This window comes from Mandrillus leucophaeus, unplaced genomic scaffold (genome assembly GCF_000951045.1).
Source record: "Mandrillus leucophaeus isolate KB7577 unplaced genomic scaffold, Mleu.le_1.0 Scaffold78, whole genome shotgun sequence".
Lineage (NCBI taxonomy): Eukaryota > Metazoa > Chordata > Mammalia > Primates > Cercopithecidae > Mandrillus > Mandrillus leucophaeus.
The window spans coordinates 1356329-1369723 of record NW_012108474.1 but is presented as its reverse complement, the minus strand read 5'-3'; the positions used below and the strand labels follow the sequence as shown (position 1 = coordinate 1369723).

The 13395-nt window shown below is 64.9% G+C and overlaps 3 protein-coding genes across 3 annotated transcripts in view; 2 read left to right on the top strand and 1 right to left on the bottom strand.

Annotated features, from left to right (window-relative positions):
• Positions 1-2266: 2266 nt before the first annotated feature.
• Positions 2267-4062, top strand: LOC105529714 (tryptase alpha/beta-1). The gene is made up of 5 exons (XM_011966919.1): positions 2267-2513; positions 2667-2838; positions 2948-3213; positions 3341-3504; positions 3588-4062. The coding sequence occupies exons 1-5, from the start codon at positions 2432-2434 to the stop codon at positions 3750-3752; spliced, it is 849 nt and encodes a 282-aa protein (XP_011822309.1). The 5' UTR covers positions 2267-2431; the 3' UTR covers positions 3753-4062.
• Positions 4063-7173: 3111 nt separating this feature from the next.
• TPSG1 (tryptase gamma 1) lies at positions 7174-10680 on the top strand. Its single transcript, XM_011966917.1, has 6 exons — positions 7174-7219; positions 7753-7779; positions 8728-8899; positions 9415-9680; positions 9991-10136; positions 10235-10680. The coding sequence occupies exons 1-6, from the start codon at positions 7174-7176 to the stop codon at positions 10571-10573; spliced, it is 996 nt and encodes a 331-aa protein (XP_011822307.1). The 3' UTR covers positions 10574-10680.
• CACNA1H (calcium channel, voltage-dependent, T type, alpha 1H subunit) overlaps positions 10562-13395 on the bottom strand; it is a 30974-nt gene continuing 28140 nt past the window's right edge. The window contains exons 29-30 of the mRNA XM_011966918.1: positions 13170-13330; positions 10562-12350 (exon numbers count right to left, since the gene is read on the bottom strand). Coding sequence (XP_011822308.1) covers positions 11337-12350; positions 13170-13330 — 1175 coding nt within the window. The 3' untranslated portion in view covers positions 10562-11336. The remainder of the gene's footprint in view (positions 12351-13169; positions 13331-13395) is intronic.

Below are 13395 nucleotides of genomic sequence, written 5' to 3'. Positions count from 1 at the left end.
TTTCAGCTTTGTGAGGGTGGGTCCAGAGAAGCCTTTGGTTTCAGGAATATTTTCTCCCCTAGAACCCTTCGATACCTTTCTGAGGACTCTCCAATGCCTGCCTCTGACAAGGTTTCTACACTCGGCCGGTGGGGACACGTGGTATTCCCAGCTCTGCGGGCACTCCCGGACTCCTCTGCCCATCGGGCACTCCCGGGCTCCTCTGCCCATCTTCTCTGGTGGTTCTTGTTTCTGACGTGACTTCTACGTCTCTCTGCATCTCCGGCACTGGGCCAAGGACTCCGGGGGACCCCCCTGCGGATGCCTCCGGGCATCTGTACCGTTCTCTCCTTTCCAGTTTTCTGTCTCATGAGTCCTTGCTGCCTGGGCCTCTCCACATGCCAATGTCCATCTCCCCAGCCCACAAGCTCCTGGGGCTGTTTCCCGTTGCTGCACTGAGTCCCGACATGTCACTGTCGTCTAACCCGGCTCCCCACCCTTCTCTCAGGGACACTGCCCCGTGTGGCCTCTTTCCCAATGTCTGTCAATGGCCTGGGACCCAGCCCTGCAGCACCCCAGGTGAGGGGCCGGGATCGGGGCAGGGTACCCAGGACTCGCCCTGATGGGCCCAGTGTTAGCCAATCAAAGCCCTCGCATCCCCACGGTGCTGATTGGTCCTCATCCCAGGCCTGACTCCATCCGAGCGTTCCTAGGAGAAGGGACCAGAGCCCCTGACGCGGGGGTACCAGAGCCCTCTGCACACCCCAGCCCTGGCGTCCCGTGTGTCCCGGGTTCCCCCAGCCCTGGTGTCCCGTGTGTCCCTGGGTTCCCCCAGCCACAGTCCCGTGTGTCCCGGGTTCCCCCAGCCCTGGCGTCCCGTGTGTCCCTGGGTTCCCCCAGCCCTAGGGTCCCCTGAGTCTCTTCTTCACTGTCAACCCTGGTGTCTCCCGTGTCCCTGCCCCACCCTTATCCCTGGTGTCGCCCATCACCCCATCCCCTCACTTCCTGGGCTCCTGAGGGTCCCTCTTGTGGGCCTCATTCATGGAACCAGGACGGGGCAGGTGGAGGCCTCTGGGGAGTTTGTCCAGAGAGTGGATGAGGAGCAGGGTCGTGAGCAGGAGCGGTCTGGGCCACCCCTGCCTGTCCCCGGGGGATGCTGCCTGGAAGGAGTTCAGGTGGATATGGCCTCGGTGTGCAGCGTCAGCCCCAAACCAGGCTGGTCCCAGGCAGGGTGGGGGCAGGGGGAGCCCTGGAGTGGCCCTGTGTTGGCAGTTGGGGGACAGGCAGGGGGTCCTGGGGCTCAGAAGGGGAGGAGGTGGGCTGGAGGCCTCAGTGACCAGTAGGCCCAGGGGAGTCGGGAGGTGGGGTGGACGGACCTGCAGGGACAGTGTCAGTGCTGGATGGACAGAGAGCACAGGGAGCTGGGACCAGGGGTGAGACCATGGGGAGCTGGGTCTGGGCTGGAGGTGAGTTCATGGGGAGCTGGGCTGGGTCTCCTGGGGTCACACCCCACTCCCGTCTGCTCCTCCTTTTGCGGATGAAGCTCAGATTCCATGATAATGAGGCACCTGCAGACCAGGGGACCTGCACGGACAGCCCCAGAGGTGGACATTGAGGACTTGTAGGAGGACTTGGGTCTCATACCGAGGGTGCAGAGCAGGGCCCCTTGCTGGCTGAGGACACTCGGTGCTGTCCCCTCTCAAGGCTGTTTCCTCATCTGACAAGGGGGTCTCTTGTGAGCCCCCCACCAAGTGAGTCGAAGAGGGCTGGCCCCACCCCTGTGGATTCGGAGTCCGTAGGAGAGGTGACACCTGTCATGTCCCCACCCCGTGGGCACCTTCCTGTCTCTTGGAGGGTGGCCCGTGGTCATGAGTTCCCCATCCCATGTCCCTCTTGGGGAAACAGGTTTCGGGGCAACTGGTCTTGTAGCATGGGGCAGCCAGGCCGCCTGGGTGCAGCTGTGCCTGAAGGCCTCCTGGCACTGGGACAGGGCAGCTGATCCCACCAGCGGGAAGGTGGTGCGTTCCGGTGCTGGGATCCACCAGCTGACAGGCGGAGCTGCGAGCCTCCAGTGCTCAGCCCTCGGCGGGGCCTGCCTGGCAGCCCCACACACAGAGGGCATCAGGGTGGCGGGGGCACGTGTTACATGGGGGCCCTGGGTCTGAGTCATCCACTTCCTCCGTATCTGGATGGGAGGGCGCAGCGCCCCTCCTCCACGCCATCCTGATCTGGAAGGATAAATGGGGAGGGGAAAGCCTGCTGGGTAGAAGGAACAGGGAGCGGCCAGGGTAAGTCCCCACTCTCAGAGACCCTGACATCAGTGTCACCTGCAGCAGAGTGGCCCAGCCTCAGACTCAGAGCACCAAGACCCAGGCCCCCCGTGCCAGTTCCATTCTTCACCCCACAATCTGCAGCCCCCAGCCCTGCCCCGTGAGCCCCGGCCAGGCCCACGATGCCCCTCCTTGCTCCCCAGATGCTGAACCTGCTGCTGCTGGCGCTGCCCGTCCTGGTGAGCCCGGCCCACGCGGCCCCTGGTGAGTCCCAGCCGGGGTCCACCCTGCCCCTCACCACATTCCACAGGCCAGGGCCTGGGTGGCTTCTGGGGAGGCCGAGTCGGCCCCCACACAGGGAAGGGCTGGGTCCAGGTGGGGGGCTGCTTCCTGGTCCTGAACTGGCTCCTGCCCCAGCCCCAGGCCAGGCCCTGCAGCGAGCGGGCATCGTCGGGGGGAAGGAGGCCTCCAGGAGCAAGTGGCCCTGGCAGGTGAGCCTGAGACTCCACGGCCAGTACTGGATACACTTCTGTGGGGGCTCCCTCATCCACCCCCAGTGGGTGCTGACCGCGGCACACTGCGTGGGACCGTGAGTCTCCCGGGGCCTGGTGGGGTGGGCGAGGGCCGGATGTGTGCCCTGGCTCCCGGGTGCTCCTGGAGGCTGCCCAGGGCCCTGAATGGGAGCCTCCGCTGGCCAGGGATGTCAAGGATCTGGCGGACCTCAGGGTGCAGCTGCGGGAGCAGCACCTCTACTATCAGGACCAGCTGCTGCCGGTCAGCAGGATCATCGTGCACCCGCAGTTCTACACTATCCAGACCGGGGCGGACATTGCCCTGCTGGAGCTGGAGGAGCCCGTGAACGTCTCCAGCTACGTCCACACGGTCACCCTGCCCCCTGCCTCGGAGACCTTCCCCCCGGGGACGCCGTGCTGGGTCACCGGCTGGGGTGGCGTGAACAAAGATGGTGGGGCTGGGGACAGTGGGAAGTGGGTGCTGGGTCTTAGCCACAGCCCAGCCCCTGGGCTCCCTCTGGCTCCGGGTGGCGGTTGCCGGGCCCCCTCCTGAGTCTGCACCCTCTTCCCCACCCGCAGAGCCCCTCCCACCGCCATTTCCCCTGAAGCAGGTGAAGGTCCCCATAATGGAAAACCACATTTGTGATGCGAAATACCACTCCGGCCTCTACACGGGAGACGACGTCCGCATCATCCGTGACGACATGTTGTGTGCCGGGAACAGCCGGAGGGACTCCTGCCAGGTGGGCTCTGCGTGCTCCCCGCCCCGCACCACAGTCCCCACGCCTGGGCCTGGCCGGCGAGCGCTGACCCCTGCCCTTCGCAGGGCGACTCCGGAGGGCCCCTGGTGTGCAAGGTGAATGGCACCTGGCTGCAGGCGGGCGTGGTCAGCTGGGGCGAGGGCTGTGCCCTGCCCAGCCGGCCTGGCATCTACACTCGCGTCACCTACTACTTGGACTGGATCCACCGCTACGTCCCCGAGAAGCCCTGAGCCAGGCCTGTGTCACCCGGGTCAGCAGAGGGCCAGCCCCTCCTGTCCAAACCACCACTGCTTCCGATCCAGGTGGCGACTGTCCCCCACACCTTCCCTGCCCCGTCCCGAGTGCCCCTTCCTGTCCTGAGCCCCCTGCTCTGTCCCGAGCCCCTTCCCCTGTCCTGAGGACCCTTCCCCATCCTGAGCCCCCTCCCCTGTCCTGAGCCTGACCCCTGCACGGGGCCCTCCGGCCCTCCCCTGCCCAGCTAGCTGGTGGTGGGTGCTAATCCTTCTGAGCGCTGGACCTCATTAAAGTGCATGAAAATCACTGGTGTGGGTTGCTGTTTCTGGTTGTGGATGTCACTGGTGGAGGAGGCGTCCAGGTGTGCTGGGGACAGCTGCTGGAGCTGCAGGTTCCCGGCCCCCAAGGCACAGCCATTCACTGTGGGATGGGGTCTCCTGGGCAGCCCTGGTCCCTTCCCCACACAACGCACCCAGCATTCAGGTCACACAGAGCCACTCCAGCAATTTAAAGATGATTGTAAAGGACGGCCAGGTCCCCACAACGGTCAAGAGAGAGCATGGTCACTGGGAGCCCTGGGGCTGCCCATCACAAGCCCCTACCCCGCGCTTCTCACGAGGTCTTCTCCCGGCCCCTCCGTCCAACGCTTTTGCTTTGCCCAGTTGTTTGCTTTGAGACAGGATCTCACTCAGCCTGCACTTCTGTCATCCAGGCTGAAGTGCAGTGGTGTGATCAGGGCTCACTGCAGCCTTGAACTCCTGGGCTCAAGCGATCCTCCTATCTTGGCCTCCCGTGCAGCTGGGATTACAGACGCCCGCCACCATGCCCGGCTAATTTTTGTTATTTTCAGGAGAGATGGGGTTTCACCATGTTGGCCAGGCTGGTCTCGAACTCCGGATCTCAAAGTGATCCACCTGCCTCGGCCTCCCAAAGTGCCGGGATGACAGGTGTGAGCCACCGCACCCGGCCTGAGTTTCAGATTTTCAAATTCATTTTGAGGTCTTTCTCTGCATCAATACGCGAGCCCTTTGCCTCTGGCCAGTATTGCATTTTATCCCAGGCTCTTGTTTGCGTTTTATATTTGAACGCGATTATACTCATAAATGAAATGTGGGGCTAGGCTATTCTGCTTGAAAAAAACTCTAAGAAACCATTCACTCTTTCCTTCCAACTGTCCGATGCAGAGACGTGCATTCAGTCTGCAAATGACCTCTGTCCTCAAAAGGGGTAGACTCGACTCCCAGTGCCCTGTTCAGTCCCACGTGACCACTGTCTCTGCAGCCCCTGGAGGGCGGGGGCAGAGGGGCACCAGGAGCCCATCCCTCGGCTCCTGTCCTGCAGGCCCAGCATCGATTATGAAGATGGATCTGGAACTCCAGCCCTCCTTCCTCCCTCTGGCCCATCCCACCTTCTAGGGATCACAGGGACAGCACGGGGTGACTCCCAGTGAGCACTGAGCCCCTAGAAGCACTTCCGCACGCCCAGCGACGGTTTTGCAGGGTGGGAGTCGGAGGCATGAGACCCCGAAGGGAAGCAACACGGACCCAGGGTTTCCGGTGTAAGGGAAGGTGGACAGCAGGGGCCGGCCACTAGGTGGAGGGGGCGGGGCAGGCTCCAGTCCCAGAGCTTCCCAAATTAGATCCAAGATTCCCGAAGCTCAGCCCAGTGACACTGGTGGAAGTGAGCGTCAGCTTCAGCAGGAAGGGTCTCTCAGGACGTGGCAGGCAGGCCGCTGGCCACGGCCACAGCCACCTGCGTTTTGACTGGGACGGGGGAACCTGCTCCAAGATCACCCACGTGGCTGCTGGCAGGAGGCCCTGGTTCCCTGTCCCTGGGGGTGTGAGGGGGAGGGCGAGTGGGGGGTCCAGGGTTCCTACTGAGGGGACAGCGCCCAGGTGGCCAGGTTACTGTAGACAGAAGCAACCCCAGGTCTCCCAGGGTCCTGGGCTACAGGAGACCCCACCATGCTGGGGGCCACTGCCAGGTCCAGGCCCCCTCCCTGTTCCTCAGTTGTCTCTCCTGTCCGAAGGGGGGGGGGGAAGGCAAGACGTCACAGGAATGTGGGGCTCACGGGATGGTGTGTGGAGCTTCCTTCTCCCCAGCAGGCCTGGAATCTGGGTGGTGTGGAACACACTGCTGGGAGCGGCATGCTGGGGCACAGGCAGACAGACGGGGTCCCCAGTGCTGCAGGTGAATTGCGTTGGGGCAGGTGAGGGCCCTGAAGTCTCCGTCTGTGGGGACCTGGGGACAGCCCTCGAGGTCAGGACTAGAGGACCCGGTTCCATGAAGACCCTGCCCCTCAGGCTCCCTCCCCACTGGATGACATCGCCCTGGGTAGGGGTGCCCTGGGCCAGGGACTGGTGGCTGAGACTCTACTCCCTTGTGTGGGATGGGACTGTCCTGCCTCCCCCAAGGCAACCCCTCCAGGTGTGCCCCTGCCACCAGGTGTGCGGCCGCCGTGAGGGAGGAGGGTGCCGGTCGTGGGTGCGCTGCTGGCCCCGCATGCGAAGGGAGAGGCTGGTGTTGTCCTTATTCGTCACCAGGAAAAACATTGAACCTACAGTTCAGAGCCTTGGCTGCCCCCCGCGCTGGCGTGCAGGAGGCCACGTCTGTGCCCAGGAGGCCACACCCTGGTGGGTGGTCAGGCAACTCCACCCCCGTGCCTCAGTTCCCCACATCAAAGAGGAGATCCCTGACCTAGAGGGTCTCAGGCGGACCCTCGAACCCGGCCTGTGATTTGGATCTGGGGAGGGGGGCAGGAAAGTCCCGGGCACTGCCCAGGGCCCCTTATCAGCTGGGTCATCAGGCTGGGGCGGCCAGGACGGTTAGGAAGGGCCAGTCCAGGCTGGGCAGCGAAACGGCGCCCATCTGATCTGCCGAGCGAGCACAGGACCTGCTGCCGGATGTGGGGACGGGGACTTCTCGGAGGGTGGTTGTCACGAGGGCCTGAGCTGTCTCCATGGGGCTGCTGGGCCTTGACTGGGACCCTCCTGAGGAACCCCGAGGACTGGGCTCCCAGAGGATGGAGGAGAGGGGGCCAGTGTGCCCTGAGGGAACCAGGGAGCGCTTCTTAGAGGGGGCGGCACTGATAGGAACACTTACCTCTCCCTCAGCCCTGGCCCCGGAGCAGACATAGGGTGAGAAGTGGTGCTTGCTTTCTGTCCTTCACCACTATGCCCTTGAGTCTTGCCGGCCACTTGGTGCCAGGGCTGTGGCATCCACATGGGGATAAATGGAGGTGACGACCCTTCTTAGGAGATGTGCAGAAGGAACAGGTGGGGCCGTCTGTGGAGCTCCCGCCTCCTCTGTCCTCCCGCCCTGCCTGACAGCAGGTGTGTGGCCACCCCTACCCCCCACGCCCAGCAGGTCCAAGGGTCAGGCGGGCCCTCCTTCTTCTCCCTACAGTGGGCAGACACCATGGCCCTCGGGGCCCGTGGCCTCCTGCTGTTCCTGGCTGTGCCCGGTGGGTGACCTGGCCTGGGTATGAGGATTGGGGGGCATCTGCTTCCAGCCTGGATCCCTGGTGGGGGTGAAGCTAGGGGCTGGCCTGAGGGAGGGAGGAACACGCTGAGCCCCCACCCTGTGGGGCCCCGTGTCTCCTCTGAGGAGACTGCACCCCTGGCTGGAGGCCCGGCTGTCCGTGCCTGGGGACAGAGGCAGGAGGGAGGTGCAGGTGGGAGTTGGGGGTGCCGGGAGTCCCAGGACCCAGAATACTGGTGATTTCTCCCCCAAGCAGGACCTGGAGGGTGGGGAGGAGGCCCAGGCCTGAGGCCAAACTCCCGGCCTCCAGCTGCCGTTTATGGCCCGTGGCTGGTTCCACCCAGCCCCGGGCCAGTGAGACAGCGGCTGACCCAGCCTCACCAGGCCAGGCCCCTCCGCTCAGGGCCAGGGCCCACTCCAGTGTCACCCTGAGGCCTGGCAGGGGCCTCTAGAGCCTGCACACCCCTCCTCTCGGCAGCCCCCCTCCATCCTGGGCCCTCCGTCTCTTTCCCGCAGGTGTGTCCCTCAGGGCTTTGCAGCCAGGTACGTCTCCAACAGGTGTGCGGTGTGGGGGCGGGTGCAGGCAAGGCCTGGCCGGGGGGCCTCGGAGACGACCCTCTCCTTCCCTGGGGGTCCCACTGGGGAGGCCATGGTTTGTCAGGTGGTTTCCGCTCACACCTCTCGGTTGAGGGAGGCTGGCCGGGGTCTGCTGCCGGGGCCGTCTCCCCCACCACTGCGGTCAGTTTGTACCTTGGGAGATGCTTGGAGGCCGTGGAAACCACCTGGCCCTCCTCGAACTTCCTCCCCGCAGGGTCCCCACTGTGGCCCAGGAGCCAGCTGGGGGCTTCGCCGTGCAGGAGAGCCCACGCCCCACGCCCAGACCCACTCCCTGTCTATAAATCTCTACGTCTGTCTACATCCCAGCTTCCCTTCCGTGCAGCCGAGTGGCCACACTCCATTGCCAGCAAAATTATCCAGCTCAGGCGGCCCCAGGTGCGGCCGGTGGGCCTCAAGCCGACTTCCTCTTAATTTCTTTCTAATTTACTGAGGTGAACTTCACAGAAGATAAAGTTACATTATCAAGCGTCCAGTTCAGAGACCCTGAGCACCTCGGACAGTGCCGTGTACCCCCCAGTTCTATCCAGCTCTGATCATCTCCACCTCCCCTGAAGGAAAACTGCCCATTAGGCAGCCACTCCCGGCCTTCTCGGGGGCTCCACCGTTCTCTGAGCCCCTTTCTAGCTGCCCGGGAGCCCTGGTTAGTTTGTGGAGCACGGCACTTACAAACCGCAGCCTGCGCACCGGGCGCGCTCACGGCTGCTGGCTGTCATTTCTGCTGCACCCGCGATGCTTGCGGGGAAAGGCCGGCAGACAGGGGAGCTGAAGAGGGAAGTCCCCGAGAAGGCAGGTGTGGTCAGGGAAGGCTTCCTGGAGGAAGCACAGTGGGCTTCTTGGGATCCCCACCAGCCACCCCTTCCTCCTTCGACTTAGGGTGTGGCCAGCCGCAGCATTTGGGTGCAGGAGGCCGGATCGTGGGGGGCCACGCTGCCCGGGCCGGCGCATGGCCATGGCAGGCCAGCCTCCGCCTGCGGAGGGTGCACGTGTGTGGCGGGTCCCTGCTCAGCCCCCAGTGGGTGCTCACAGCTGCCCACTGCTTCTCTGGGTGAGTCTGGCTGGGCAGGGGCAGTCTGAACGTCCAGGCCTGAGTGAGGCCTACGCCAGCGCACAGGCTTCCACTGGGTCTTCACTCTGAGGCTTGGGAACTCTGAGCCTGTTTCCTTCCAGTGGAAAGGGAGAAGCCGGCTGCCCACTCTGTGAGGTTCTGCCGGTCTCTGCTCACCTCTAGGGACCGACGGCTCCCTGCCGCGCCCCCGCCGCTGTCTCTTCATGTGAAACTGAGCTTGCAATCTGCCTCCTGACCAGCCCCTGCTGGTCTCCGGTGTGCTGCTGGCTTTTCCGGGCGCTGGCAGGAACCCCAAGGTGCTGCCGTGGTCCTTGGACCCTGGAGGGCGAGGCCACTGCCCAGGCTGTGTGTGTCCCGAGCCCAGGAGGGAAGAGCTGGGCTTCAGATGCCCGCAGGGGTGGGGTCTGGGCAGGGCCAATGCTCACCTCCGGCCTCTGCAGCCGGCCCCTCTCAGGGCACTGATGCCCGCAACACCCACCCACCTTCCCTCCCAGGTCCCTGAATTCTTCCGATTACCAGGTGCACCTAGGGGAGCTGGAGATCACTCTGTCTCCCCACTTCTCCACTGTGAGGCAGATCATCCTGCACTCCAGCCCCTCAGGACCGCCGGGGTCCAGCGGGGACATCGCCCTGGTGCAACTCAGTGTGCCCGTGACCCTCTCCAGCCGGATCCTGCCCGTCTGCCTCCCGGAGGCCTCAGATGACTTCCGCCCTGGGAGCCGGTGCTGGGTGACTGGCTGGGGCTACGCGCGGGAGGGAGGTGAGGAGCCTGCGTGGGGATGCTGGGATGGAGGGAGGCAAGGGCAGCTGGAAGAGAGCTGGCTTGAGGGACGCTGATGCCACCACCTGCTCCTGGTGGCCTGCACACTCGGCCAAGGCCGCCCCCGTCGGCTGTCCCTTTTCAAAGCCTATCGTGTGGGTCCAGAGCAGCGGCCAAACATCAGATCACAACCCACGTGCCATGACGAGGGTCACAGTGGTGTTGAACTTGTGCCTGGCAAGGTCTCCCATCCCCCCAGGGCAGGGCCTGGTGCTCCAACCTTCCCTGAAGCCTGTCTCCCCCACCCCAGAGCCTCTGCCACCCCCCTACAGCCTTCAGGAGGTGGAAGTCTCCATGGTGGACACAGAGACCTGCCGCCGGGACTACCCTGGCCCTGGGGGCAGCATCCTTCGGCCCGACATGTTGTGTGCCCAGGGCCCCGGGGATGCCTGCCAGGTGAGCCCGCCAGGCCGTGACAGAGGATGGGGGTGGGTGCAGCCCGGGGGAGGCTCCCCACCTTCTCGGCTCCCCATGCTCGCCTTCTCTGTCCTCAGGATGACTCCGGGGGGCCCCTGGTCTGCCAGGTGAATGGTGCCTGGGTGCAGGCTGGCATTGTGAGCTGGGGTGAGGGCTGCGGCCGCCCCAACAGGCCAGGGGTCTACACCCGTGTTCCCGCCTATGTGAGCTGGATCCGCCGCCACACCACAGCCTCAGGGGGCCCAGGGTCTGGGTACCCCAGGCTCCCCCTCCTGGCTGGTTTCTTCCTCCCCGGACTCTTCCTTCTGCTCGTCTCCTGTGTCCTGCTGGCCAAGTGCCTGCTGCGCCCGTCTGGGGATGGCGCTCCCTCCCCCGCCCCGACTGATGGCAGGAATCCAAGCGCGTTTCTTAAATAAGTTACTATTTATTCCGCTCCGCCCCCTCCCTCTCCCTTGAGAAGCTGAGTCTTCCGCATCAGATTATTGCAACAATTAACCTGAATTTAAAAGCACACAAAACAAAAGTGTCAACGGGAATCTCGCGGCCAAAGCCCCCAGATGGAGGGGAGGCCCGACGTGCGTCGGTGCCGGGTGCGTTACTCCACGGAGTCGGCTCCTTAGTGACGTGACGTCACCGTCTCCCAGAGTCACAGGATGCTTCTGGGAAGCCCGAGCGGAACGGAAAGGGTGGTGGCTGGAAGGGGAGGGTGGTGAGGGCGTGACAGGCGGACAAGAACTCAGACTGTGAGTGAAGGTGGCCTTTGGCCGCGGTGGCCGCACCTGCTGCCGGCAAGGGCCCAGGCCCCCAGTGAGTGTCCTGTAACAATGCGCAGCCTGAGGGGACGCAGCCTGGTACCTCCCCCTCTCTGGCGGGTGCCTGGTCTTCGTCCCACAAACGCAGCTTCTCTCACGACGGGACGCTGACCCAGCCACCCGCACAGCCTCGGCTGGCAGCAAAACTCCAAGAAGCCCGAACCAGAACGGACGGGGGCTCGCGGGGCCCAGCAGCCACTCCTGCTTCACTGGGCAGAGAACCAGGGCCTGGGCTGTCATCCTCCCCGGGCCTCTCTGCTCACGACGGGACCCAAGTCAGGGTCCACGCACGGCTCCGCCTGGGCCACCCCCCCAGCAGGGCCCCCAGACCCCAGTGCCAAAGCGCTGTGCGGCACCAAGCCCCGAGCTACACGGGGTCATCTGTACCACCACCTGGGGCAGGCGTGGCTGAGGGGGACCCTGGTTTCTCCAGAGGACACTGGGGGACTGTGAGGTACGGCCCCCGCCTCTTCTCTGGGGGGTCACTGACGGGCATGGGAGGCTCTGTTTCTGGGGGTTCCAGGAGCACTATGGCCCCCGAAGAGGAAGCTCTGGGTTCTGGGGTCACGCTGTGGCTACCGTCCAAGAAAGGGTCTCCACTGGGGCCCCCGAGGTCCAGCGGCTCGAAGGCAAAGCTGGGGACGGTCAGGTGCTCGGACCGGCAGGAGGCCTGGCCCCAGCGCTCCCCCTTGGCTGCAGGGTCCCCTCCGGTGCCTGAGCCCTCTGTGGGCTCCAGGGAGTCCCTGTGAGGGGTGGCCTCACAGGACGGGGTTCTGCGCCTCAGGGTGGTGCTGCCGCCCTCCGCTGCAGGGGGCCGCGCAGAGCCCTCATCCTCCGCAGGGGGCTCCACCGAGATGCAGGGGGGGCTCATCTTCTTCTTTCTGCGCGCACCCAGAGCGGGCTCGGCCTCGGGGCCCCAGGCCTTGGCCTCCCCAGGCTCCCCGCTGCCCAGCTCCGCCGAGGGCCGCCACTGCTCGTCTGCCCGGCCAGGCTTGTCCAGGAAGCCCTGAGCGTCCACGCTGTAGAGCCTGCGCAGGTCCCGCTCGCCGCTGGCCACGGGAGAGGCTTCGGAGCCCTGGGGCTCAGCCGCGGGCTGCCAGGGGCAGGCGGAGCTGGTGATGTGGCTGACCTCCTCGTCGGCTGGGTCCGAGGCCTCGGCCTCCTCTCCGCCTGGGGCTGCCGTCCGGCTGGAGACGCAGCGCTGTCCGAAGGTGTGCTTCCGGGTGCGGGTGCTGGCGGGCCGTGGGGAGCGTGGGGGAGACTGCAGGGAGCCCCCCTGGGACACCGGCCTCACCAGGGTTTTCTCGCCAGTCTCCGCAGGGTCCAGGGTGTCCCTAGGGCCGTCAATCTGCCCTTCCAAGGAATCAGCGCGGACAGCCTCCTGTAGGATGTGGAAGCAAAGTGAGAAGCATGAACCTGGGAGAGCCCTATCGGTGGCCGGGGCCTGGGGACCCCTCACCATCCAGGTCCTAGAGAGGCCAACGTGGGCAGGTCCCCTGGGTGGCTCCTGACTCTCGAGATGGGGCTGGAAGTCACTGGTGTGGACATCCCAGTCTCACTCCTGACCTGTGAGGCTCCTGGGGAAAGCCTGTACCCGCTACTCTGCAGGCACAGATGCCACGGCCCCCAGGGGCACAGAGCTGAGGCTACCTCCCCACCCCGGGACACCAGCAGCCCAGCTGGGCACCCCCAGGATGGGGCTCTCCTAACTGCTCCCATGCGGTACGGGGGTCTTGCACTGGGCAGCAAGCGGCAGGGAGAGGCAGGAAGAGGAGCTGAGGCTGCAAGTGGGTGAGGCTGGGACATCTGAGCACAAGCCAGGACCGGAGAAGCCGCTGTCTGCCCACCATGGGACACACGCCCACATGGGGCCTGGAAAATTGCCGTCTGCCTGTCATGGGGTGGGCCTGAGAAACTGCTGTTTGCCCACCCTGGGGCCTGAGGCTGTGGTTCCAAGAAGATTCGGGTCCCCGTAGCCGGGAGCTCTGTAGCCACAGACAGGCCCACAGGCCTGAAGACCCACTTGGGCCCAATGCTCCGCGATCCACCAAGCAGCAGGCAGAAAACTTTAGAGCCCCAAGGACCCAGTGCCACCCTCCCTGGGCCTTGTCCTCATCTGCTGGTCCTTCAGATGACAGAGGGCATCCCTATAAGCCCCCCACCCCCGCCAGCCTCCACTGCAGGCAACAGCTTCTCCTACCTGTCTGCAGAGCAGCCGGCTGAGGCTGGGGGAGCGGGCTGTGCCCCGAGGGGACAGGGCGTGGAGGGTCTCGCTGCTCCTGGCTGGGGACGACACAGCCAATGGGATCTGGAGGGAGGCGCAGGACTCCGCAGGCGGCGAGTGTGCAGAGGCCACGGAGCCTGGGGCAGGGGAGAATCTACGCTGGCAGCTCTGCCCCTGCCTTCCCGCCCGGCTTCCACCCACC